The 23627-nt window shown below is 54.3% G+C and overlaps 4 protein-coding genes across 4 annotated transcripts; 2 read left to right on the plus strand and 2 right to left on the minus strand.

Annotated features, from left to right (window-relative positions):
* Positions 1 to 847: 847 nt before the first annotated feature.
* Positions 848 to 9743, plus strand: J4E78_009170 (uncharacterized protein; the record flags this gene model as incomplete). Its single annotated transcript, XM_049369764.1, has 5 exons — positions 848 to 1049; positions 1098 to 3959; positions 4042 to 5097; positions 5564 to 5865; positions 5946 to 9743. The coding sequence occupies 5 exons, from the start codon at positions 848 to 850 to the stop codon at positions 9741 to 9743; spliced, it is 8220 nt and encodes a 2739-aa protein (XP_049218394.1).
* Positions 9744 to 10438: 695 nt separating this feature from the next.
* Positions 10439 to 11389, plus strand: J4E78_009171 (uncharacterized protein; the record flags this gene model as incomplete). Its single annotated transcript, XM_049369765.1, has 2 exons — positions 10439 to 10686; positions 10738 to 11389. 2 exons carry the CDS (start codon positions 10439 to 10441, stop codon positions 11387 to 11389), a joined length of 900 nt encoding a protein of 299 aa, XP_049218395.1.
* Positions 11390 to 15727: 4338 nt separating this feature from the next.
* J4E78_009172 (uncharacterized protein) lies at positions 15728 to 17459 on the minus strand (the record flags this gene model as incomplete). Its single annotated transcript, XM_049369766.1, has 4 exons — positions 15728 to 16892; positions 16943 to 17023; positions 17085 to 17198; positions 17245 to 17459. The coding sequence occupies 4 exons, from the start codon at positions 17457 to 17459 to the stop codon at positions 15728 to 15730; spliced, it is 1575 nt and encodes a 524-aa protein (XP_049218396.1).
* Positions 17460 to 21685: 4226 nt separating this feature from the next.
* Positions 21686 to 23307, minus strand: J4E78_009173 (uncharacterized protein; the record flags this gene model as incomplete). The annotated part of the gene is made up of 2 exons (XM_049369767.1): positions 21686 to 21739; positions 21793 to 23307. The coding sequence occupies 2 exons, from the start codon at positions 23305 to 23307 to the stop codon at positions 21686 to 21688; spliced, it is 1569 nt and encodes a 522-aa protein (XP_049218397.1).
* Positions 23308 to 23627: the final 320 nt, after the last annotated feature.

Below are 23627 nucleotides of genomic sequence, written 5' to 3' on the forward strand. Positions count from 1 at the left end.
TGCAGGTAGTGGCAGGTACGACCAAACCCGGGTCGGCCCTCATGAATCAGTCGCTTAGTGGCTGCTTTCCGGACCCGCGGTGCCACGCCACGTCACTCAACCCATCAACACCTCACTTTTTCCTCTTAGCCATGACGACCCTATGCGTGCCCCTGCATCGCGGCCCTCTTTGGGTATCGAGAAGGTTGCGAGAAGGGCCCTCCTTGCTAATTGACGCTTTGCCGCACTAAACGCTCTCAAGCCTTCCGGTGCCGCAAAATTTTGCCGTTGACCAACGCTGCACCACGATCCGCGCTGGCGACACAACTGCAAGCTAAGTCATCATCGGACCAATAATCGAAAAGCCCTCGCAGTGGAAAACCCCACCTTCTGGGCTCCCAACTCTATCAACCTGAGCGAACTGGGTTTCCCTACGTGGACCAATGATGCTTACAGCCGAGAATCGTCTTCTCAGCGTGAGCCTGCGGCAGCATGCGGGTATGCCAGTCTGAGGCTTACCGAACCATTGCGCCCACAATGCGAGGCATCTCCATACGATTTCGCGCATCATGTCTTGTGACAGTTGTCCTGCACCTCTCTTTCGTCTGATCTGAGCGCTCGTCCCAGCTTTGGCCGATTGAAGCCACGCACGTTGCACACCTCCACCCTCTGTGCTTTGCGTCTAGACTGACCCGTTTCTCATTCGTCTCTCCGCAATCAATGCTCGCACCCCACGTCTAATGTCGCCTCTGCATACCTACCGTTTGTTATCACCAGCAATGGAACAAAGAAAACATCTATAGCACGTAGCACAACTTATCGAATTTCTGGACCTCGAAACACCGCGCCTGACTTTGTTTGATACACTATGCGCCAATTCGAGAATGTTTCGATATCGCAATGGGCGAACCCGTATGCGAGCGGCGGCACCAACACCGGGAAGAACTTCTATGCTACGGCGACTACACCGAAGCCCCAACAACCCGTCTATCGTCGAGTAGTCCCACCTACACCAGTATTCTCATATACGCAAGTGGTTGATGAGAAGAGCAGCAATGCCGAACAAGCAGGTATGCTTGGAATGTATCATGCGTAACATGTCCAATTGACCATTGTAGATCCAGAGAATGTTCCGGCTGCTCCAGCTGCTCCGGAGGAAACGCCAGCAGCAGAGGTCACACCTGAAGAAGCCGCATCACCGGCTACATCAGAAGCACCTCCGGCAGAAGAGCCATCAGCAGAAGTAGAAGCACCTGCGGCAATGACCCCAGCAGAACCAACACCAGAAGATCCATCAACCCAGCCAGCAGAGGCACCATCAAGTAGTGGGGACGACGTTGTGGCAGCTGAAGTTGTGACCGAGGATGTCAAAGACGAGCCTCCAGGACCGAGCGATGCCGCGAATGTTGACGTACTGCCGCCTCCACCACCACCGCCAGCACCGGTAGAGGCACCATCTGCAGAACCCGAAGCAGCAGCACCTCCAGCACTGTCAGCACCAGAAGTTCTGCCAGTACCTCCCAGTGAGCCTGCACCCCCTATACCCCCTGCCCCACCAGCGCCACCGGCGGATGCAACACCGGAGCCAGTAGTCGTAGAGAGTGAGAAAAGTGGTGAGTCCGAGCAGGCCGCTCAAGAGCCTCCGAAATCCCCAACCGAGAAGTTTGTCCATTTTGCCTCTGACACCAAAGACCCAGACGCCGCAAGCATAGGCAAAAAGAAGAAACAGTGGGGGAATGGTAAAGGCAAGCCCACCGCGTTCATCCGACCCAGAAAGCCATCGACATCCGTTCCACCTCCTTCGCCACCGAAAGAGGAGAAGAAAAAGGTCTTCGTTCCGATCGGCATTATCAAGAAGGAGCGAAGGGGTTCATTGCTCTCGGCATTGGCCAGTGAGAAGGTGATGACCAGCAAGTCAAGAGGGAAGAAGTCTAGCAACGATGGCAGCGGTGACGACAGATCGACAGTAATCACCGATGGAGATGCCCCCTCTTCAGACGTCTCCGAAAGCGTCATCATCGAGGAACCTACCGAAGACGCTTCAGGGTCGATCGTAAGCGAGACCGTACCGCCCCCGCCGCCACCGACCGATGATCCACCTGCGGTAGACGAGGCCGCTGTCAGCGAGGATGTAGTGGAGGAACAAGACGAGGCAGTCGTGGACAGTCCTCCGATCGAGGAGCCAGCTCCCGCCGCTCCCGAGCCAGCAGCTGAAGCTGAGCCATCACCGGTAGATGCGTCTGCGGAATCTGCTGAGCCACCACAATCCGACAATCCTGCTCCTGTCGAAGAGTCTCCAGCTGCTGATACCACAGCAGAGGAGACTACTCCAGCCGATCCAGTCACAGAAGACACTCCTCCCCCTCCAGTCGAGCCGACCGCAGAAACAGCTTCAGAAGCTCCTGCCCCAGAAGCGCCCGCGGAAACTCCAGCCGATGAACCACAGGCACCCAGCGAAGCGGTATCTGAGCAGGAACAAGCTATGGTAGAGAGTGCGGATGCGGTTGAGCCCGACGCAGCACCTTCAGAGGAGACAAAGCCAGCCGAGGCAGACGCCTCCGCCGAAGAAACAGCAGGACCCGTTGCAGGGCCTCCTGCTTTGGAAGAGCAAGCAGCCCCGCCAGCGGCTGAAGAGGAACCTGCAGTTGAGGAAGCTGGTAGCTCAAAAGAGCCACCGGCGGCTGTGGAGGATTCTCCTGCTGCTGAAGAACCAGTTCCTGCTGCTGAAGAATCAGTTCCCGCTGCCGAAGAGCCAGCTCCCGCCGTTGAAGAGTCAGTTCCCGCCGCTGAAGAGACACCTACCGTCGAAGAGACACCTGCCGTCGAAGAGACATCTGCCGTCGAAGAGACTCCGGTCGAAGAGACTCCGGTCGAAGAGACTCCGGTCGAAGAGGCAGCTCCTGCTGAAGAGGAACCTGCTGTCGAAGAAGCGCCTGCTGTCGAAGAAGCGCCTGCTGTCGAGGAGGCACCTCCTGTTGAGGAACAGCCCGCCGTTGTGGATGCAGAGACACCCGCTACTGTAGAAACCCCTGCTGCTGAAGAGTCACCCGCTGCCGAGGAGACACCTGCTGCCGAGGAGACACCTGCTGCCGAGGAGACACCCGCTACTGAAGAGACACCCGCTACTGATGATGCTCCAGCCGTGGAAGACGCAGTTGATGCCGAGCCCGCACCCGCTGCTGAAGAGAAAGCTACGCCTGAGGAAGCACCTTCCACCAAAGAGACAGCTAGCGCCACCCAAGAAGCTCCCGAAGTTGACGCCACGCCCGAGGTACCCGCCACCGAGGAGACAGCGCCATCTGAAGACGTCCCAGCCGCCGAAGATACGCCTGGTGGTGAAGATCCATCGACTGTCGGGGATTCTTCTCCTGTCGAAGAAGCACCAGAGACAGAGGATACACCTGTTGCCGAGGAGCCCACTCAGGTTGAGGCTACACCCGTTGTTGACGAAACGCCCACTGCCGAGGAATCGCCTATCGTCGAGGAAACGTCTACTGTCGAGGAGCCAGCTCTGCCGGTAGAACCGCCAGTTGATGTACAAACACCCGTGGCCGAGGAAGCCCCAGCTGACGAGCCTGTTCCTACTGAAGTTGCTGAGGATGCCGCTGAACCAGAGTCAGAAGCAAGCGTTGCTCAAGAAGAGCCATCCCTGGATGATGAGCAAGACATCGAAACGTCTAGTCCTGAAGTCGAGGAAGCTCGAGCATGGACCTCAGCAGCACCTGCAGACGTCGCTGTTGTGGCTTCAATACTTGCAGCTGAAGCAAAGGCGAATACACCTGAATCCTCACCTGATCAAGATCCTGCTCCGGAATCTTCTGATGCTGCGGAAGTTCCGGAGTCTGCGCCAGTTCCATCTAGCGACTCACCGTCAACTGAGAGCGAAGACAAGCCCGAAGTTGCAGATGCCGAAGCGCCTGCAAGTACTGAGCCGGTCATGGATGTAGCTGAGCCAAACGAGGCTAGCGCAGATACCACCGGTAAGTTCACATATGTCTTACTGTCGCACAGCGAGTCGCGTTCAAGCAAATTTATTTGTAATCAATGCTGACAAGATCACAGGTGAGCCCCAGCCTGACTCCACAGCGGAAGCCTCAGAAGCAACGAACGCACCCGAACCTGCTCCCGCAGACGAAGCTATCGAACCAGCCTCCGGCGAAGGCGACAGTGAGCCGACAGCTGCACAAGACGAGACCAATCCCTCCACCGAGGAGCCAGAAGCTGCGTCGACACCAGAAGAGACAGACATGCAAACGACGGAAGCCACGCCTGATGTAACACCAGAGGAGCCAACTACATCGGCACAAGACACTGCTGATATGTCACCCATCGAAGTTGCTACAATGGAGGCTGAGGCGAGCGACGAAGAACTGCCAACCGCCGATACCATGCAGGACATCTCCGATTGGGAACAAGACGAAGATGATGTTTCCGACATGGGTATCTCAGACTGGGAGAAGGACGACGATGCCTCATCACAACCGGGTGAGAGCGAGACCAATCCTTCCGAGCATCAAGACTTCGATCAAGAGAGCGTCGCACACGACTCATCGGAGCCTGTACATGAGGATGAGAAGTCACCAGACCAGGACACGCCAGAGAGTGTAGAGGTCATTCAGGCGTCTGACACTCTAACCTCTGCTCCGGTTGCCGATGACGTCGACGAAGTTGCCGTCGTCTCAGCCGATGTCAACGAGGATGAGCCTACCAAGGACGATACGTCCGCGGCCGTACCAGAGGTTGTCGAACAGAACGAAGCCTCAACCTCTGAAACATCGCCAGAACCATCTGAGCCACAAGAGACCGGCGACTCAGCTGATGCTTCCGCGGAGGATCAGACGCCTGAGACACGTATTGATGAAAGCACTGGAGAGGCACAGCTTGCAGCCGGCGATGCACCTGCAGCTCAAGAACCCGCCCCAGAGGCGAGCCCGCCAGCAGCTCCAGAGGAGAATGCCATCACCGATGCGAGCACAGACGCACAAGACGATGCGAGTGCACACGAATCGCCAGCCGACGAGTCGGAGCCAGCGGTGAGTAGCGAGGCTGCCAAGGACAGCGAGCAAGTCATAGTCTCGGCTACACCCGATGACGTGGAGAATCCAGATTCATGCACAGGTACGTATCTCCTATGTTTTTTGTGTTTCACATCTTTATGTCCGTCTGCACTTCTTTTCGCTGGCTCAATTACGCACGATTCGATGGTAGCGCGCCATGCCAGCGGCGAATCGGGCTAGCGAGCAGCGGTTGGCTTGCCCCATTGGACGCCCCATATTTTCCTTTGGCCCACCTGCCAGCACATTCTGCGGACATTCTGCCACCGCTGCGACTAGCTTATCGTCACGTGGAAGCATGTGTGTCGCCATGAGTCTCGGGCTGCGATAGATGCATCGCAATTTGTCGACGTTCCAAGATGCGTGGTTTTGCTCCGCGCTAGCTCTGCCGCTTGTCTTTTGGCTCCCGACATCCCCGTCACCTCTGAATCTCACCTTCTTTTTTTTCGTGATTGCACTTCCACTTGTACAGCAGCGATAATTTCCTCCACCCAAAAGTGGCCATGCACCGCACCCGCTGACCAGTGCAGCTGAGACTGAGGCACCTTTACCCAAACTCGACGACAATACCGACGAAACATGCGCAAGCATCCCAGCTGACGCGACAAGCGAAGTCAGCCCAGACCCTGTCTCGAGAGAGGCTGACGTTGAGACGCCAATTGAAAACTCCACGGTGGAAGAAAAGCAGACCGAACACGCCGCCGGCGATCCAGTTGTTCTTCAAGATATTTCCGAACAAACCGACCATGATGTTGTAGCTGCCAACGTTGCGCTAGCTGAAGCCGAGCCCGACTCTGCACCAGACATGCCGGCCAAAAAGGTGCCGGAAGTGGTATGTATAAACTGTGATTGATTTCGAACCTACTGCCTCATGCCGTTCGCCATTCAGAAGAGTATACTGATTCATTGCAGGTCCATGAGGACGTTGGGCCCGATGAGGAGCCACAGCATTCGGAGGTTTCCAGCGGAGCCAACACAGGACCGGAGCCAGATGATGAACCAGTAGAAGAGCAGGGATCCGATGCGGGGAGCGAATCTGGGTCGGAGTCCGAGGATGATGACTGGTCTGGATCTGAGGTGTCTGCCGCACCTGCTGCCTCTGAAGTTCCCCAGGCCGACGACGCGCCTGACTCAGCAACCGCTGAAGATGAAACAACGAATGCCGAAGAGGCACCGCCGAGTGATGTCGCTGATGTCACTGCTGCTGAGCCTGAAGAGCCTGAGGAAGATCAGTCAATCCTTGACGACGATGCCGGTTCCGATGACGATGCTGCTTCCGGGCTCTCCTCCAATTCTCAAGAAGAGCCAGAGAGCTCCATGGTAGTGGACGATGCTGCCGAGCCCGAAGAGCCTGAAGCTTCCGAGAGTCCGGAGTCGCCTGCCGAATCGGCCGCGATCACAGAGGCGCATCCAGGTCTATCACTCGAAGTCAATGTCGCAACCTCTGAGATCGTCCCAGCTGCAGAGTCTCCAGCATCAGAGGTCGATGATCCGTCTGATCCTGCGCTCGAAGCAGTCGAGGAGGAGGAAGGAGATGACGAGAACGATGTCAGTGCTATCACTCAAGAAGAGTCTGTAAACGACGATTCACTAGTTTCGTCACAAGATTCTGCTGAGCCTGAAGAGGAGACCGCAGCAGCTACCGATGTGGCTGAGCCGGTGGATGCACCCCAACCAGAAGAGGAAGTTGCCCAGGAAGACGAGGGTGACGGTGCTTCTCAAGTCAGCGAATCTGGCAGCGAGAGCGAGGCTGGAGATTCCGTTGGACCGCCGGAAGACCCTGCTGAGGCCGATGATGACGCTGCACCGACCACAGTTGATGGGGAGGAGCCAGACACCGCTGCACCGCTTACCGAAGACCCATCGACCGACGGAGTCGAGAACCAGGCATCTGAAGTGGGGGATGCATCCGTGGCTGAGCAAGAGACGGAAGAGCCTGCTGAACCAGAGACGCCTGAGTCAGTCGCAGCGGAACCGGAGCCGGAAGCAGAAGCGGAAGCTGTTGAGCAAGATGCGGATGCAGCTGCAAATGAGCCAGAGGAGCCGCCGGCAGAGGAAGCTGCTGAGCCAGAGGAACCGGTGGCGACGCCCGACGGAGCCGCCGATGAGGATCCCGATGCGGCTCAAGAAGACGAATCTGTTGCAGCTGATGCTGAGACTTCACTCATTGAAGAGGCGGAACAGGCAGAGCCAGCACTACCTGCAGAAGACTCACAAGAGCCACCTAGTGAGGATGGTCAATCGAACGATGGATCTGGAGCTACAGGGGAGGCAGATGAGCCATCAGTGGTTGAAGCTAGCGAAGCGAACGACGACGGTGCCGAAGCTGCTCCCCCTGCGTCAGAGCCAGCCCCTGAAGAGGATGCCCCACCTGAAGAGGCTGCTGCTGAGGTGGAAGAAGCTCCAGCTGAAGCCGCTGAAGCCGCTGAGCCAGTGGTAGAGGGCGGTGATGTTGAAGAAGCTGCCCCAGACGAAGCCCCGGAGGAAGCAACGAATGAAGAAGAGCCGGCATCCTCGCCTGATGTCGAGCTCGAGGAAGAGCAGGCACAAGCACCATCCGAAGCCCTTGAGGAAGAACAGCCAGAACCCGAATCACCAGCTGCTGTCGAAGAGCCCGAGCCCGAGCCGCCGACTGAACCCGTTCCTGAGGAACCGGAAGCACCAGCTGAGGTGACCCCAGAACCAACGCAGGAACCCGAGGAACCCGCTCCAGTAGCGGCGGATACAGCCGCCGAAGAGACCCTGGAAGACCAGGATGTGGAGGAGTCGGTACCAGCCCCAGAAGTGGAGGTTGAAGAGGCCGTAGCCGAGGTGGTCAATGAAGAGAGTCCCGAACCCCAGCAGGCCGATGACGATGCACCAGCAGACCGGTCCCTCGACGTTGATGAAGTTCCAGGCACACCTTCGCCTCTACCCTCTGTAGCTGCTGTTGCTGCTGCTGGGATTACTGGTGCCGCCGCTGCTGCATTAGTCGGTCATACCGTCAATGACCGTGCGGACAGGGAGCGCGACTTTGCAGTTGAGGACGAACCGTCAGCCGATACACCCAGCCGTGAGAAGACCCGTCGCCGACATTCGCACACCCGTCGTGAAAGCCAGCACCGACCAAGCCGCAGACGCGAAAGTGGCGCTAGCATTATGGAGCGACCAATATTGCCAGCTTCTGCCGTTCCTGATGCGCCAAGAACAAGGCGTCGCGACAGCATGACAGAGCGCGAAGCGGCTGAGCGCAGAAGGGCCAAATTGCGCGAGGTTGAGATAGCCAGTAGTGGTAGCGACATACAGAAGGCGTACCCGGATCCGTACCGCTCGCACTACCGAGAACCCAGGGGTGAGGAGAGATACAGCAAGCGTCGCCCCGTCGAGGAGGTTGACGAAGAAGCCGACAAACAGAAGCGACGCGAAGCCCGGCGGGCCGAGAGAGCTGAGAAGGAGCGACTTGCCGCCGCAGACGCTGCCCGCCTGAAGGCAGAAGAGGAGGCGAGAAAGCTGGAGCATCGGGAACGACGCCGAGCAGTCAGGCGTGCCGAAGAAGAACTCATGAGGGCCATGGAGGAACGCAAGAAGCTCAAAGAAGAGCAAAAGCTTGCCCAGGAAGAAGAGGAGCGACGCATTCGACACGAGAAGAGGAGACAACGACATGAGGCTGAAAAGGAGGCGAAGCGCCTGGAGCAGGAGGCGATTGAGCAGGCCGCGCGCGAAGAAGAAGAAGCTCGGAAATTACGACGTCAGAGGAGGGCGGAGCGGGAAGCAGCCAAAGCAGCTGGCTTGCTGAAACCAAAGGAAGAGCTCATTGATGTTTCTCGCGATGCTGCTCGCCGAGCAGCAGAGGAAGACGATGACGGCGCTTCTCCTCCACCCCCGCTGCCACCAGTAGTCGACGACACCCCTCCTCGTAGTGCGCCGCGCAGGCGTTTGAGTACCCGAGAGACTCCACCGAACGTGAAGCGTGGTAGTCTCTTCGGTGGCATCTTTGGCCGTTCAAAGCCTGAAGCGACGCCACCGGCTGCGAAACCGTCGAGATCATCTCGTGCCCGCGCCAACACGCTAGAGGCTACACCTGTCAAGTCTTCGCGAAGAGAACCGGAGCCTGAACGACCTTCGAGCCGAGACATGTCGTCGGATCAGAGCCGAGAGCGCCCGGAGCGTATGCACCGCAGTCGGCGTGTTTCACATAGTCAACGTCGCTTCGCATCTGCTGAGGAAGAGGCCGATTACTACAGGTGGAAAGAGGAGCGACGCTTCATGCGTCGTCCTGAACACGAAATGTCTGGTGGACGGGACGGAGGAGTTTCTCTTCCACCACCGCCTCCGCCGCCTGAGGATCTCCCGCCGCCGCCACCAGAGCCTTTCGAATACGAGCCAGAGCCGGAACCTATCGAGACGATCGAATCACCGGTAATCGAGGACGCAGCTGCGGTTGTCGGTGAGATCTCCATCTCAGACGAGGAAAGACGCGAGCGTCGTCGAAGCAGGCGTATGTCCAAACCAGAAGAACGCCCCAAGACACGCCGCATCTCCGTTGTTGAAAAGGAACGGCCATCTGGTGGTCGTCGAGTGGAGTCGGATCGACCCCGCGCGAGAGACCATGGTGAAGACCGTCCCAGGCCCAGGCGCGGCGAGACCGACCGACGCGACAGGAGGAAGAAGAAGGAAGAGTCCAGTGGTCTCAAAGGACTCTTCGGAGGGTTGAAGAGGCGAATCACTTGAGTTTGGAGTACAACAGAAACACACATTTACATTTGGGGAAGGGGTTCCACACGGACAACACTGGCGTTTTGGCTTAGTCGAATTGTTCTATACCACTGAAGGATCTCCTACTACATTTTAATCACTGAAGGTGTTTGGCGTTGGGTTTCAGCATAAGATGGATGGGTGGGCATCTGTAATTGTATGGCTCTATGTTCTTGTTTCTTTATAGATCGGTGATGAGGGCTCGCGAGAGTCAGGTAGCATATAGCGGCTGCTTCGGCGGTGACACGATACGAATGATGATTCATTTTGTACGAGATTAGGACTTGCGATGCTGATGTGCGGGCTACGTCGTGTTATAGGGGAGTGTTTGTTGGTAGAGCTACGTAGGAAGGCGCGTGTCTAGTTGACGCTTATCGCGTCGGACCTGTTCCGGCAGTCGCGATGGTTCCCCTCATCATCTCGATCGGAGAGCCCGGGACCGAAGATGAGGGGATTTTGTTCCATGCAAAGACGTTGTCATGGGTGTCGATCAACGTTCAAGGGTGTAAACCCCTTGCTCATTCGATTGCGCAGAGCGATGGCCTAAGCTTCCGTCTCACATAAGGTAGCGTCCCTCGCTGCCCAACCATCACGAGCGCCAACGCCTTTCACCCGCCTAGACGATAGATCAATAGTGGACTTCATATACCCATCGGCATACCGAAAGCGCCATGGAGTCTGCAGCGCCAGCAAAGCGACGATGGAAGGGCCGCACCGACGAGCAGAAAGCCGAGCGGGCCCGAAAGCGCCAGCAACAAAAGTCTGGGCTCAACGCGCGAGGATCACGTACATCGACTGGCAAGAAGCCAACGAAAGTGCAACGCGTGTTCACCAAGCTTAACGAATGGAAGCCAGAGGAGTTGGGATTCACAGCTGGCATCAAAGAAATCGAGTTTGGACCAGACTTTGTGGTGCAGGAGTAGGTGAACGTATTCCCGGACCTGGCGGGTGGGGCTAACTCACGTGACAGCGCGCATCTTGACGCGATTGCTACTGCAGACGAAACTTTTCGCACTAAGCTGGAGAAAATAGGACTGGGCGCGCGTCTTGGTAAAACGAACATGCCCATCAGCGACGATGCAGTGATTCGTCTGGCACGCGCCTGCCCAAACCTGAAAAACCTCCGACTGGACTCCGCTCTCCTCATCACAGGCACGTGCATCCCGCCCATTCTCACGGCATGCCCAAACGTCACCTCGCTTAGCATTACCGGCCACAACGGCCGCACAGGAAACTTGAACCTAGACAACCTAAAGCCCCTAGCCGACGACCCCGTCATCTCCGTCAGCGCGCCCAAGCTCAGAAACCTAGACTTGCGTCGCGCGATCAACGCTGCACAGAAAGAAGACTACTACGATGTTCTCAGAGCCATTACAAGACCGGAGGGTCGGAAAAATAAGCTGGAAGTGCAGTTTCAGCATCCGACTTATCATTGGGAGAAGGGCTATAAGAATGGCAGGGTGAAGCAGCCGAGAATGACCCAAGCGATGAAGGAACAGGAGATGCTTGACGAGGTGATGTGGGCGGTGAAAGGTAATAGGGGGTTTGATATCGATGATGACGATGATGGGTACGGGACTGATTACAGCGCGATAAGTGCGATTGTTCATGGGGCGATGTAGGGGGGTTGGGGTGGAGCGTGGTTCAATCTTGACATCACGGAGTATGAAAGCGTGGAAGGTTATTGGCACTCAATTCATCGTGGGTATGACGTTCGTCTTGTAGCTACTACAAGCCTCAACAAACCGCCTGCATTTGAAACTTCCTTGCCATTGGCTCAGAAATCCCTCCCATCCTCAGCCCACTACAGATTGCTTTGAAAACGCCCACCGACCTAATCAGAGGCTACGAGAACGTTTGGCATAATTATGTGACCCATTCCAATCCTCATCTTCCACATCGAAGCAGCAGCCAGGTGTTGCCTGGACGAGCTCTCTCGTGAAGTTGCCGCGTTCCAAGGCATCCAGTCTTCTTTTGCCTCCTTCTTGACCTTGATGGTCCAAGAGAAATGCTCGGCATGATCCACCGTGATGTCAACAATCGCGTCTCGAAAGTACGTGCGCCAAGCCGTCGTCCTCTCAAGGAGAAGAACGGCTGTGAGAAAGCAAAAGAATCTATAGTGTGGGTCTTCGTCGCGGTCAACAAATTTAACGTCGAAAGTATCAGGGCCCTTATAAGGGTCCAGAAGGTTAATCTTAACAGATGGAGCTGCGTTTTGGAAGCGGAGAAGTGGCATGAGGTTAACCGTGTAGTAGGACCGTGGTATTCTTATATACAGCTTATTCGTGCAGATTGCTGGTACCGGTATGAAGTCTGCAATGAATTCGTTGATGTCCGGAATGTTCACCGTTGCATGGACGTCTTTTAGGTGAAGGGGTTGGAATTCTTTGCGGAGCTGCCGGCAGGTGTGGACTAGACCCAAAGCTATCCTGAGGGTGTTTTGGTCACTCGACGCACGGAGCGTCGCAGTATTTGCATCTGCTGTAGGTCGTTTGAAGTGTATGTACCGCTGCCGGACGACTAGGTACTCGTAGATCTCATTACGGATTTCTGTGAAGAATGTCATTAGCGATTCTGAAATTGGTTCTGCTGGAGGCTACTTACCTCCGGGAAGCTGGAGTAGGCGTGATTGAGGTTGCGGAATGTGTGAAGTCATCTTGTAACTTTGGCTTCTGGTGGAGAATTGGGGTGGCTCGTATGAGGTTGAACGACGAGGAAGAGGAGTCAAGCCTTAAGTACCTGGGGGTTAAATAGGGAAACATCATTGAATGGCCGCTGATATACGATGTAGGTGGTGAATGTACAATATTACTTTCACAGTACCTTCCTTATACTTCCCTTAGGGCCTTGATGTACCCGAAGCCCGGCTCCGTGCGTGTCTGATAGTAGGGACCGTGAAGGCATCCGGAGCCTACATCAAGATGAGAACGTATCAAGTAGGTGACATAATGTTAATGTAGGCTCTAGGTATCTTTTATTTGTCCATGGATTGAAGTTTGCGAGAGCCCGAGTGGTTTTTATTTGTTCATGGATTGAAGTTTGCGACTTTCCTCATTTGTGAGAGCTCACTACGGTGTGTGCCATTCGATATTCTGGTTCCATTCCATCCTATCCATAGTACTGCGATAACGCAGAGCGAGACGAGTTACTTGTAACCCCTAAAATACATAACCACCACATACGCAAAGGTACTCCTTATCAAATAAGAGAGATCGCATTCCTCAGACCCATTTGTGAGAGTATCTTTCCCTCTAGGTCGCCTTTATCGCGGAAGTCGGAAGTGGCTCGTCTCGCTCTGCCTCAACACAGTACCATGGTTGACTATACCCATTGAGCGTCGTCTCCTTCACCGCTAAGCTTGGCAATACTTATCTTTTCAAGGCCATCTTCTTCAGCGTTGAGCTCTTCAACGTTGATTCAAAGCTTCCAATGCTCCGGCTAAGCAGACACGCGAGTCTGACCGAACACGTAGCAGGAATGATCACAACCGTCGACGAGATCCACTTCCTTCGCCCACGTCAACAGCTCATCGCTCCCGGGAAAAGGATCACTGATTCCAGGATCTAGCGAAGATTCGAAGGCCAGCACCTTGAACTCAAGTATGATCTCGCAGTAGGGTAGTTCCATGCGAAAGACAAGTCGAGTGCCTGACGGGATTATGAAGTACTCCCAGGCCCATTGCGGTCGTATCTTTGCCTTTGGTTTGGGTTTCCTCGTGGTTCGAGCTCTTATACGGAAGTCTAGGAGTTGACCGGGGAACTTGCGAATGAAGTGAAGCGGGTCGAGCGCCCCGAGGTAGTCATGGGACCCGGAATCGATCTCATAAATTATATCTCTGTGACCGTAACCGTCGAGCGTGTCTTTGAGACCATAGATACAATCAGAGAAATCTAAGTTCGTGATATTGGTGCAATTAGGCATACTCCTCAGGAATATCGGAAGAAGTTCGCGGCGGAGAAGTTGACAGGTCTGCGTAGGGCCGAGCGCAAGGGGTCGAGAGCTTTGCCAGTAGACTTCGCGAGACTCTCTCTTTGCTCCAGATTTTGATGAAATCTTGCGCGGATATAAGCGCAAAGGTATGGCTGTAATCGGATCGAAACTCGACGGATTTGAGAAACGAGCCACATGTACTGTCAACTGCAAAGCTTATTAGTACATATACCAAATTGCTTTGGACCTGGGATGCGCTACGCACGATTTTTGGGTTCGAGACATCGATGAGATAGCCGTAAATTCGATTGCGCAACTCTGTGGCCGCCGTTAGCGATGAATCTTCGACCTTGGAATGCATTGTTTACCTCCAGGTAGCTCAAGAAGGCGGCTTCTCGGCGCAGATGTCGCGCCGTTACTTTCGGGTGCCAAGTCTGACATATCCGCAACAGTCGCAGTATCCTCCGATGGGGATCGTAAGGAGGGGAGTTGCGTATCTTTAAGTGAAGATACGAGGCGGATGTAACGCGCGGTAAAGGCAAGTGCGCTACCCCGATTAGGCAACGGTGGAGCATGAGTCAGCAGATAGCTCTCACTTTTGCTCATTTGCGCAAACGCCTCCATTTCCATTTCAGCTACCGAATGTGGGAAGTATACTCGATCTTCGAAGCCAACAATATAGACTTCGTTAACTACTTCTACAGATCGCCCGCGGCCTCGTTCACAGTGGCTTCTAGGCAGTAACCGTGAGTCGGGCGCGACTGATGACGCGCTGTCCGTGCTAGCCTTCTTCACGGATATAACCGTTACTGTGTATCTACATCTTCAGCTTCACAAACGAGCAGAATTTCTTCCGTGTACCAGCCGACTCCACAGGGGGTGGAGGAACATACCGCCCCAATCAAGCACGCTGTGCAAGATGCGGAGCTACCTCTTGGAACTGCCCGGAGGTATATAACGTCCACTGCAAGTCTTGATCGAAGAATATGCTAACATCTTGGACAATCGAAGAACTCCGCAACCACATCTACACCCACGTTATCGATGCAAGCCCGAAAGAGGTTCGACTGATACCTCCGCCTTACCCGTTGTGCATGTTCAGCAGGACGCCAAATCGGATTCTAGGCTGGTCACGACTTCGACGGCAAGCTCTCGGTCTTACTCAAGTTTGTCGCCTGCTCCGGAACGAGTTCCTTCCGATGCACCACCAATGCATTCCCGCATATGTCCCAGACGTCGCTACTTTGGCAAAATTTGTGGCCGTATCTTTTCCCATACTTGAGAAAGCACATGGCACAGTGATATTGAGTCCATTAAAGAAAAAACCCGTTTATATCGACCTCGCTCCTTTAAACCGACTGCTGTTGACTGCGCCCGAGCTGACGATCAAACTAGAGAAGTTCTTTGAGAAGGACATAGTCTGCCTCAAAAGCCTCATTGACGTACGATCCAATGACGCTTGGAAGAATTTTTTCGAGCGAGCTGTCACATCTGTTGTCTATGTTGTTCCTCGGACTTTCAGCAATCCTCAATTGCGTTTAGAGATCACACGTTCAGCGGTAGAACCGTGGATGGCTTGGAAGCCAAACGAAAACCTCGACGGTCCAATTCGAAGCCAAAGCTCTGCAGTCAATAGCTATGTTGAGGACTGTGTGCAGAGAATCGGCCTTGGGGATATTGCGATACGACCATACCGAATCAGCATCAGTGTCGGGCACATACATCTACACGACGCTCGTTCAGCCCGCGATCTCCCCTAGCGAGCCGAACATAAGGGTGGAGTTGGTGGAAGTACATATTGTTGAGGATGATGTTTGACTCGACAAGCTTGCATCGCCCACGACACTGTAATAGTGGCCTTGATCCACGGGCCGAACAGCCTGGGCGACGATGGGTAATTGGTCTTGGGAAGGTTGGTATACGAGCAATTTACGGTTCTTCATTGTACAACGACAAACAGTAATAACGGTTATGTACCCCCATGCCATCTAGTCAGTTTCGTCCATACTTTCCTAGGATGAGGCTACCACTCAAAGATCTTTGTTGAGATACTCCACAGGCCCAACATACACCTTGCGCCCCTTGAGAAAGAAGTAAACAAGAGAAAATACTACGACAACGCCGTAGATGAGGATGTTCCAGTTCATCAGATCAGGTGTTGGGTGCGGGAATGTGGGGAAGAAGGCGAACACCAACACTACGCATAAATACACAACGGACACGCCATTGACCCAGATACCGGCGCGACCGAGCGAGAACTTGCAGGGGAGCAGGGGCTCTCTGTTCCATCTCTTGATGAACATGCATGAGATACTGACGATGTAGGACGAGAGGAGAGCACACGTGCCCAGCGATGCGACGGAGTTGAATGCCACGGTGCTGCCGATGTTGATGAGGGAGAGACCGATGGCAATACCGAAAGACACAAGAACGCTGTTGAGAGGGATATCCCAGCCTGGTCGGACTCGGGATAGGAAGGCACTGAAGGGAACGCCGTGGTCGCGAGCAAAGGCGAAGAGCTGGCGCGAGCATGTTGCCACATTGTTGACGCACCCAAACACGGCCATAATAGTCGTGATCGATGCCAGAGCTGTGGCCCCTGGAATGGACTGTGTAGCGTTGTACATGATCTGGATGTGGGGCTGCCCGGTCGGCGACATGATCGCGCTTTCGACGTCGCCGAGGCAGAAGCAGAAGGTTACTAGCATGAGGAAACCCAAACTGCTGTTAACGACTGCTGTCCAGATCATGGCGCGGGGAAGTGTGTGCGAGGCGTCCTTCAATTCTTCCGACATATGGGTAGCAGCATCTGCACCCAGGAGGGAGAAGATTGGCGAGAGCTGTCCTACCAACACAGACAGGCCCACACTACCCCATCCAGCGTTGTCTTGGAATCCACCGAAAACCTCTCTGGATGAGCTGCGCGGCCCCAGCACCCACATGGTGATGAAGATTGCGAAGAATCCAAAGATGTGCAGCACCAGGACGATGCCTTCGACCAGAGGTAGCTTACGAGCTAGGAGCGTGTTGAAAAGAATCGAAAAGGTCGCTACCGCGATGACCAGGAGAGTGCCGTGCCATCGTTCGGGGACGTAGTTGGGGTTGTTGAGGATGATGAGTCCTTGGACCTGACCACCAGCAAGGAAGGCGATGGATGCGATTCCGGTCTGCCAACCCAGCACGCAAAGCCAGCCACTGGTACCCGGTTAGTGACAAGCCTTGTGGATACACTCGAGGAAGCTTACACGAGGTAACTCAAGAACTTCTGGTGTTTCTTTGGCGCAAATTCAGACACCCAGTGATACTGTCCACCGGAAGTAGGAGCCCTTCATTTTCGTCAGCGATTGGTTCGTGTCAAGGAGATGTCAGCAACCGGCCGCTACGCACATTGAAGCCATCTCAGCCATTGAGACAATGACAAAGCCCATGCCCACCGCTGTGACGAGGAACATGACGATGGCGCCACCGGTGCCACCATTGGTCAATGGGATGATGAGAGTTCTGTTGGGTGTCAGACAGTGCAGATCAAATGTTCATGCATACCCACGTCAGGATGGTCTCCCATGTCGCCATCAACACCATGCTGTATCCGAATATCGACACAAAACCGAAGTTTCGTCGCAGCTCCTGCCGCTTTCCCATACGATACATGTCCTTTTGGTCGCCAGCGGTCCCCCTCTTTGCTGGAGCGATGCCATCCTGTTGCGACTCGTTCTCAAGAGGCCGGGCTACGGCCGCAGCCCAATTTTTGAGTTCCGACATGATTAGAAAGAGGTGTGTAGAGTCAAACTGAAGAGAACGAGCGCGAATCTTAAAGTTTTGACTGTGTGACACGATCAGCACAGAGATCGGTGTACAGCATGCCTCGGTAACACCAGAAAGGATGCGGCAGATGGCGCAACTGCACCTGCCTCAACAGTACAGAAGAGATGTGGAAGCAGCGGCTTAAGCCGACGGCCAGCGGTCAGATGAAAATATCGAGAGAACGTGATGGGTAAATGCACGTTGACGATACAGGGAGCGGGCCCCGGGGGCGGCCAAGGCTCAATGGAGGCTAGCACGCCGCTCGGTGGGGGGAAGCGGCCTTTGAGCCGCAATGCAACTTCAATCCTTCGCACCTCTGCGACATGCTGCCAATCCGGGTGCCTTGTCAGTGCGGCTCGCTTGCGCAAGGCGTTTCGGCTACGCGCCCAGTGCTGGCTCATCCTGCTTCCTAGAGACGAGACGGGCAATCCCTCGCATAGGTGAGCACAGACGCGATGACAGTGAGATGGCTGCGGCACAGTCGAAGAGCTGTATCAAGCGCTCTCAACCTCATGGTCGAAGCTATGGCTCATCAGCCAAATTCGACGCTCACGCGCATCTCCCAACTTCAGCATGTCTGCTACGGCGCAAGACGGTAACCGCTGGGCGCGGATCACGCCTGATGATCGCAGTGGAATCTTGTACATCGTCGCACTTCTCGCGTTCATTTACACTAGCCTCACATTTCTCACACGGATCTTCATCAGACGGCGTATCCTGGGACTAGATGACCTAGCGATGCTGATTGCGCAGGTAGTTTTGCTTCCAGCTTGAGACTGCCTGCGTCGATAGATTAACAACAACAGGTGACTAGCGTTACCCAATTCTCACTACTCCTCGTTTCTTTGTCATCTGGGCTGGCACAAACTTTTGAACGTCTTGACAGCGAGCAGTACTCACGGATGGCCACCGTAAGGCGACCCTATCCAGCGCGAAACCTTCTCTAACACATTCACAGACTTACTCACATGGGCAAGTCTTTATCTACATATCTCTCGGCTTTTCCAAGATTGCATTGGTATTGCTGGTACGACGCCTCTTCACACGCGACATGAAACGCGCTTGGGCAATATGTAATGTGGTTATCGGGATCATCGTAACATGGACACTAGTATCCGCGGTGCTAGTCTCAGCTAGCTGCACCAAAGAGAGCTTGTCGCCAAGGAAACCCTCTGATATCTGCCATGGTATCGAAACTCGCTACATGATCATCATCGTCACGGATGGAATAACCGACTTAGCGCTGGCCCTTGTCCCTACATATCTATGTCGCGACCTTCAGATGAAGACTACCCTCAAGTTGGAGATACTGGGGATCTTTTCGCTAAGACTTCCGCTTCTCATGCTTGCCGGCCTGTTCTACCGAACTTGGAGAAGCTCGTTACGTGGCGAGAATCCCGGCGTCGAGCGGACAACAGCATTGATCTATCAGCAATCCCAGGTCTGCGTCTCGCTCATAGCTGGAACTCTACCGTGTCTCAACTCCTTCATTCGCAGTTTTGACACTGGTAGTGGTCAGAAAGTAGGCGTTGGTAACTCTCCAGACTCAGGCGGTTACGGCCACATGTCGAGCATACATCACAGTACTACGCAGTCCGACCACAGCGAAAGTCTGCCCATGTCTCGATTTGATCGTGTCCAAAGCGTTACATCACGAAAACGAAGACATGCCAGCGACGGTGCAGTCAGTGTCAATAGAAAGCCCTACGTTGCGGAGAGCAGTTTTGGAACAAATGATATGAGGGGCAACTTGGAGCGCATGGGTACACGAGAATCCAATCGGAGGAGTCAGCACAGCACCCAAGAGCTTTTCATTCGGAAGGACGTATACTTTGAGGTGAAGCGGGAACTTGTACCAGAAGGAACTAACGCGCATCAGCCCGGACAACTTCACCTGCCTAAGTAGATGTATCAGGCCATACGTCGGGACCGTCGACTATGCGTCGTCAAGGATACATGCGATCATCCGGAGATCGTGCGAGCTAGCCGGAGACGATAGCAGCCGCATTCCTCTACAGGGTCTACAACACCTACAGAGCCATGCCTCCGGCGGTCTTAGCATCGTGGACCCACATGAACAATATATATTTCCACCCTTCGCGTCCTCTTTCCGCAGCGGATTTCCTTCCCCTTCGCTCGCATACCCCACTACCTCATCAAATTCCCACTTTTGATCGAATTTATCCGAGTGCTCACTGGCCGTTACACTGGCTCTAATATCCTCTGCCTCGGCACGATCCAGTCCCCACCGCACTAGCAGCCGTCCGCCCCCACGGCCTTTCACATCAGGATCCACGCAGCAAAGGGAAAGGTACCAATTGGCCGCGCACGGTCTGGCCCAGTAGTGTTTAGTAAACGGCACGGCCTCGATCAAAATCGTCTTCTTCGAGGGGTCCAGGTCGCGGTTGCGTGTTGAGAGCAACGCGGGAAATTTACCAGGATCATTCCATTCTGCGATATTTCTTTGCGCGCCTGCGTCTTCACCTTGGCGTTGCCAGATTGCTCCACCGATGACATTCTCTTGCTCATCTACGGTGGTGGAAGCGGCAACAATGATATTGTTTCTGGGATCGGACCAGTCGTTGCGTACCCATTCGTGTCAGAACATTTTCACGTCGTCTGGATGTTCAACTCGGTAGGGGTGGATCACTCGATCGAAAAGGTCTTCTTCCATGAAGGCACGCGCGCAGATGTTGACGATGGCTGGTTCATCGGAGGGCTTTGCGAGGCGGAGATGCATGCTTGAAACTTGGAATTAGGGTTGGTGTTGACGGGACGATACCCAAGATAATCGGGGTATGTAGCCTTGAGTGCGACTCCTAGCTTGGACTAACGTACATCCATGCAGCTGTCGAGCGGTTCCTTAGTCTGACATGTCGCCTTAGATAGGCTAGGCGTCCCAGTCTTTAAGATGTGAACAAAGCCTGAAGGAGTTGAGATGTAAAGCGTCTCAAGGTGATAAGTTCAAAAGTTGGCAGGCAAGATGGAGACATTGACTATCCCCTCGTGTAGCCGTTGAGAGAAAAATCGGTGGCCCCTGCAGGAAGTGGTCTACACTCGGACTGGATTCTTTGCACGTGATGTGTTGATGCCTAGGTAGTGGTCATTGTACCTTCTCTTGCTCCAGTTCACAATTTCGCCCCGTTTTGGCTTCGGTTGTCTCATGCCCGCTCCCTATGCGAATCCTACTCCGGAACTGCTGATCCGCGAAACAATGCAGGGTAATTCAGACATCCCCATAGCGACATGCCGACTTCTCCAACTGCCTGGCGGTATGTCTCTCCTCCTCCCCTAGTGCGTCGCGCGTACTAATCCTTTGATGCAGAAGTGCGCAACGAAATCTACCAGCACCTCGCACAGCCCCGCAGCATTAACTTTGGCACACTCAGCCTCAATCCACATATGCAGCACTGTTTACCTGGATTGCCGCTCAGCTGGACTTCAAGCGGGCGCAACACACTCGGCCTTTCCCAAACATGTCGGAAGCTTCGGCGCGAATTCCTACCACTACTCGAGCGACAGTCGACGGTAGTAATCGGAATGCATCTGGTAGATCCGTACATCGCAGACTTCTTCCCAGGTAATACTGAGGCGCGCGGCAATTTACGCATCATGGCCCGACAATACGGTGTGGCGCTTGAACTAGCTGGATTGCTTCGGCTCTATGCGAGGTCTCCTTTACTACGGGTTTTTCTCCATACGCCCTTCCCATGTCCACCTCGCCGAGTCATACCTGAAGATCGAAACAGCGCTTGGCTTGGCTATGCGATCAAGTTTGTGTCTCGATTGACGTACACACGCTACGTTGTTGCGCCTGATCATGCAAACCACCATTTTCACGTCTATCTGACACATGATGCCTTTACAGCCATTGTGTCGGAAGGCGAGACTGAAATCCCTGGACAGCATTGGGCTAATCTCTTCGGTTTTCCTGGAATGAATTGGCGTAATGTAGTTGTAACCGTTACGGAGGCGCTCAGTGGTTGAGCGTAGAAAGATCAGGGTGTATATGGAGATGTGTTGACAGGTTAATGATCAGAGATCGAGGGGATGTGTAGAGAACGGAAGGATAAATTGAACATTAATATACACTTCGCCTGTAGCTTCATACTGCACAAGAGTTGCCTGCGTAAATAGTCTGACAACGTTATGCAGGAATAATATCAGCAACACTCCTCCAAAAATCACACCTCATACCACGCCCAGCCTCCCACGTATACGCATTTACCAGCGTAAAGCTATTCATCAGCCCCGGTTCAGTCAGATAAGTCAGGTTGACCGGTGAGCTAACCATTAAAGCTAATTCACCACCCGTCTGGTTAAGGTCAAGTTGATATGGTTCAGCGATCGTGAAAGCTGGCCATTGAGTAGCATCGTTGGTGGCTACCGATCCGTTTGACGAGCCAGAAGAGCCAGCTGCAACGGAAGCAGAAATCGATGGGGTGCCCTCGGTGATGAAGTTGCCCCAGATGTTCATGAAGGCGCGTTGGAGATCGGTGCTTACGTCTGGCCTGCCGCCTAATGGTCCGAAGTATACGCCCACATCAGCACCGTGAGTGGCTGGGAGGGCACTGAACTGGTACTTGTATGATGTGCGATCACCATCGGTGTACGCTTCCGCCATCCAGTATGACGGGCATACGAAAGTCAGTTCGGCGTAGAGGTTGTTGGCACGCTGTTGCTGTCCGGTTGCTATTGAGCTTTGGTCGAGCGCGCTGGGTCCGGTCACGCCGTTCGTCGCGAACTTATCTGCGTTGGAAGTGGTCGCGGCGTCGCTGATGGGGTAGTAGCGAAGAACCTTTGCGATGTCGGAGTCGGTGAACTCGGGCAAGTTGTTGCGGAGCCATGCCGTGAAGTCGTCTTCAGAGGTTATTGTTTGTGGTACGAACGAAGGGCCCTCGTTCGCATTATTTCCGATCAAAGCATTTCGCCCGTTGACGCGCTTCTCGAGAAGCTGGCTGCTTGGCTCGTCTTGAACGTACACTCCGTCCGTGACCGGCAGGAAAGCCCAGGTGCCGAATGTTGCAGTGCTTTCCACTTCGCTGGAAGCGTTCTGCAACGTCTCCGTGTCTTGCGATAGCAAACAATCGAAGATGGTGGAAGTCGCATTACCATATGCGTCGATCATGCAGCCGGCGCGGTCGGCGAACGCATAGTAGTTTTGAGTCGGTATCCAGTCTTTGTAGCCGTACTGCTTGGGCAAGTATGGTGATGCCGCAATAGTACTGCGGAACATCGAGTCGCCTAGAGAGCCACCGTAGGCCATATCGTGTAGCATGACCGAGCCACCACCAGCACTTTCGCCAGATATAGTGACAGCTGATGGGTCGCCACCAAACTGGCTGACATATGTCTGGACCCATTGGAGAGCGAAGAATTGATCCAACAGTCCCGCATTCACGACGCCCTTTCGGTACACTTCGTCCGAGGCGAGGAATCCAAAGGGCCCCAGCCGGTACTGGATTGATACGACAACGAATTTGTTGCCAGTCGTTGTAAGAAGATCGGTAAAGTCTTGTCGTCCGTTACCAGCCCCATAGCCGCCGCCGTGAATCCACACGAGTACAGGAAGGTTCGTCGCGTTTGCCGGGCTTTGGACATTGAGGAAGAGACAGTCTTCTGAGAGTGGGGGTGAGTCTGGGTCCGGAGGCGCACTCGGCATTCCATTGCTTTGACCGATCTGTGGACATTGCGGTCCGTAGGTGTCCGCGCCTATTGGCGAAGTTCGGTTTACGGCTGGTGCCTGGGGTCGTTGCCAGCGTAAGCTACCTGTTGGTGATGCAGCGAAGCGGATTCTTAAAGTCATATGTTAGATGTAGTCCTTCAAGATCGCGGAAAAGTCATACCCTCTCCAACTGTTGATACCTGTGCTTGCATTACTGGATCCTTGGTAAATCTCGTAGCCCAGGTCCACCTCTAAAGCATTACTCGTGGTACTCTGTCTGCTTCGCAAGACTTCTCGAAACGGCTGAGATTGAGGCAGCGCCGCAACCGCGCCCGAAAGTGTAAGAGCACTTGCGACGAGAGTCGGTAGTAACATGACGCTGGTTCAGAGGGGAAGCTGCTCGGTTGAGTATGTGGTCAATCGCGGCGCACGAATAGCCTTTATATCACAAGCTCATTCCT

This window comes from Alternaria triticimaculans (genome assembly GCF_023758025.1).
Source record: "Alternaria triticimaculans strain BMP 0046 chromosome Unknown scaffold_19, whole genome shotgun sequence".
Classification (NCBI taxonomy): Eukaryota; Fungi; Ascomycota; class Dothideomycetes; order Pleosporales; family Pleosporaceae; genus Alternaria; species Alternaria triticimaculans.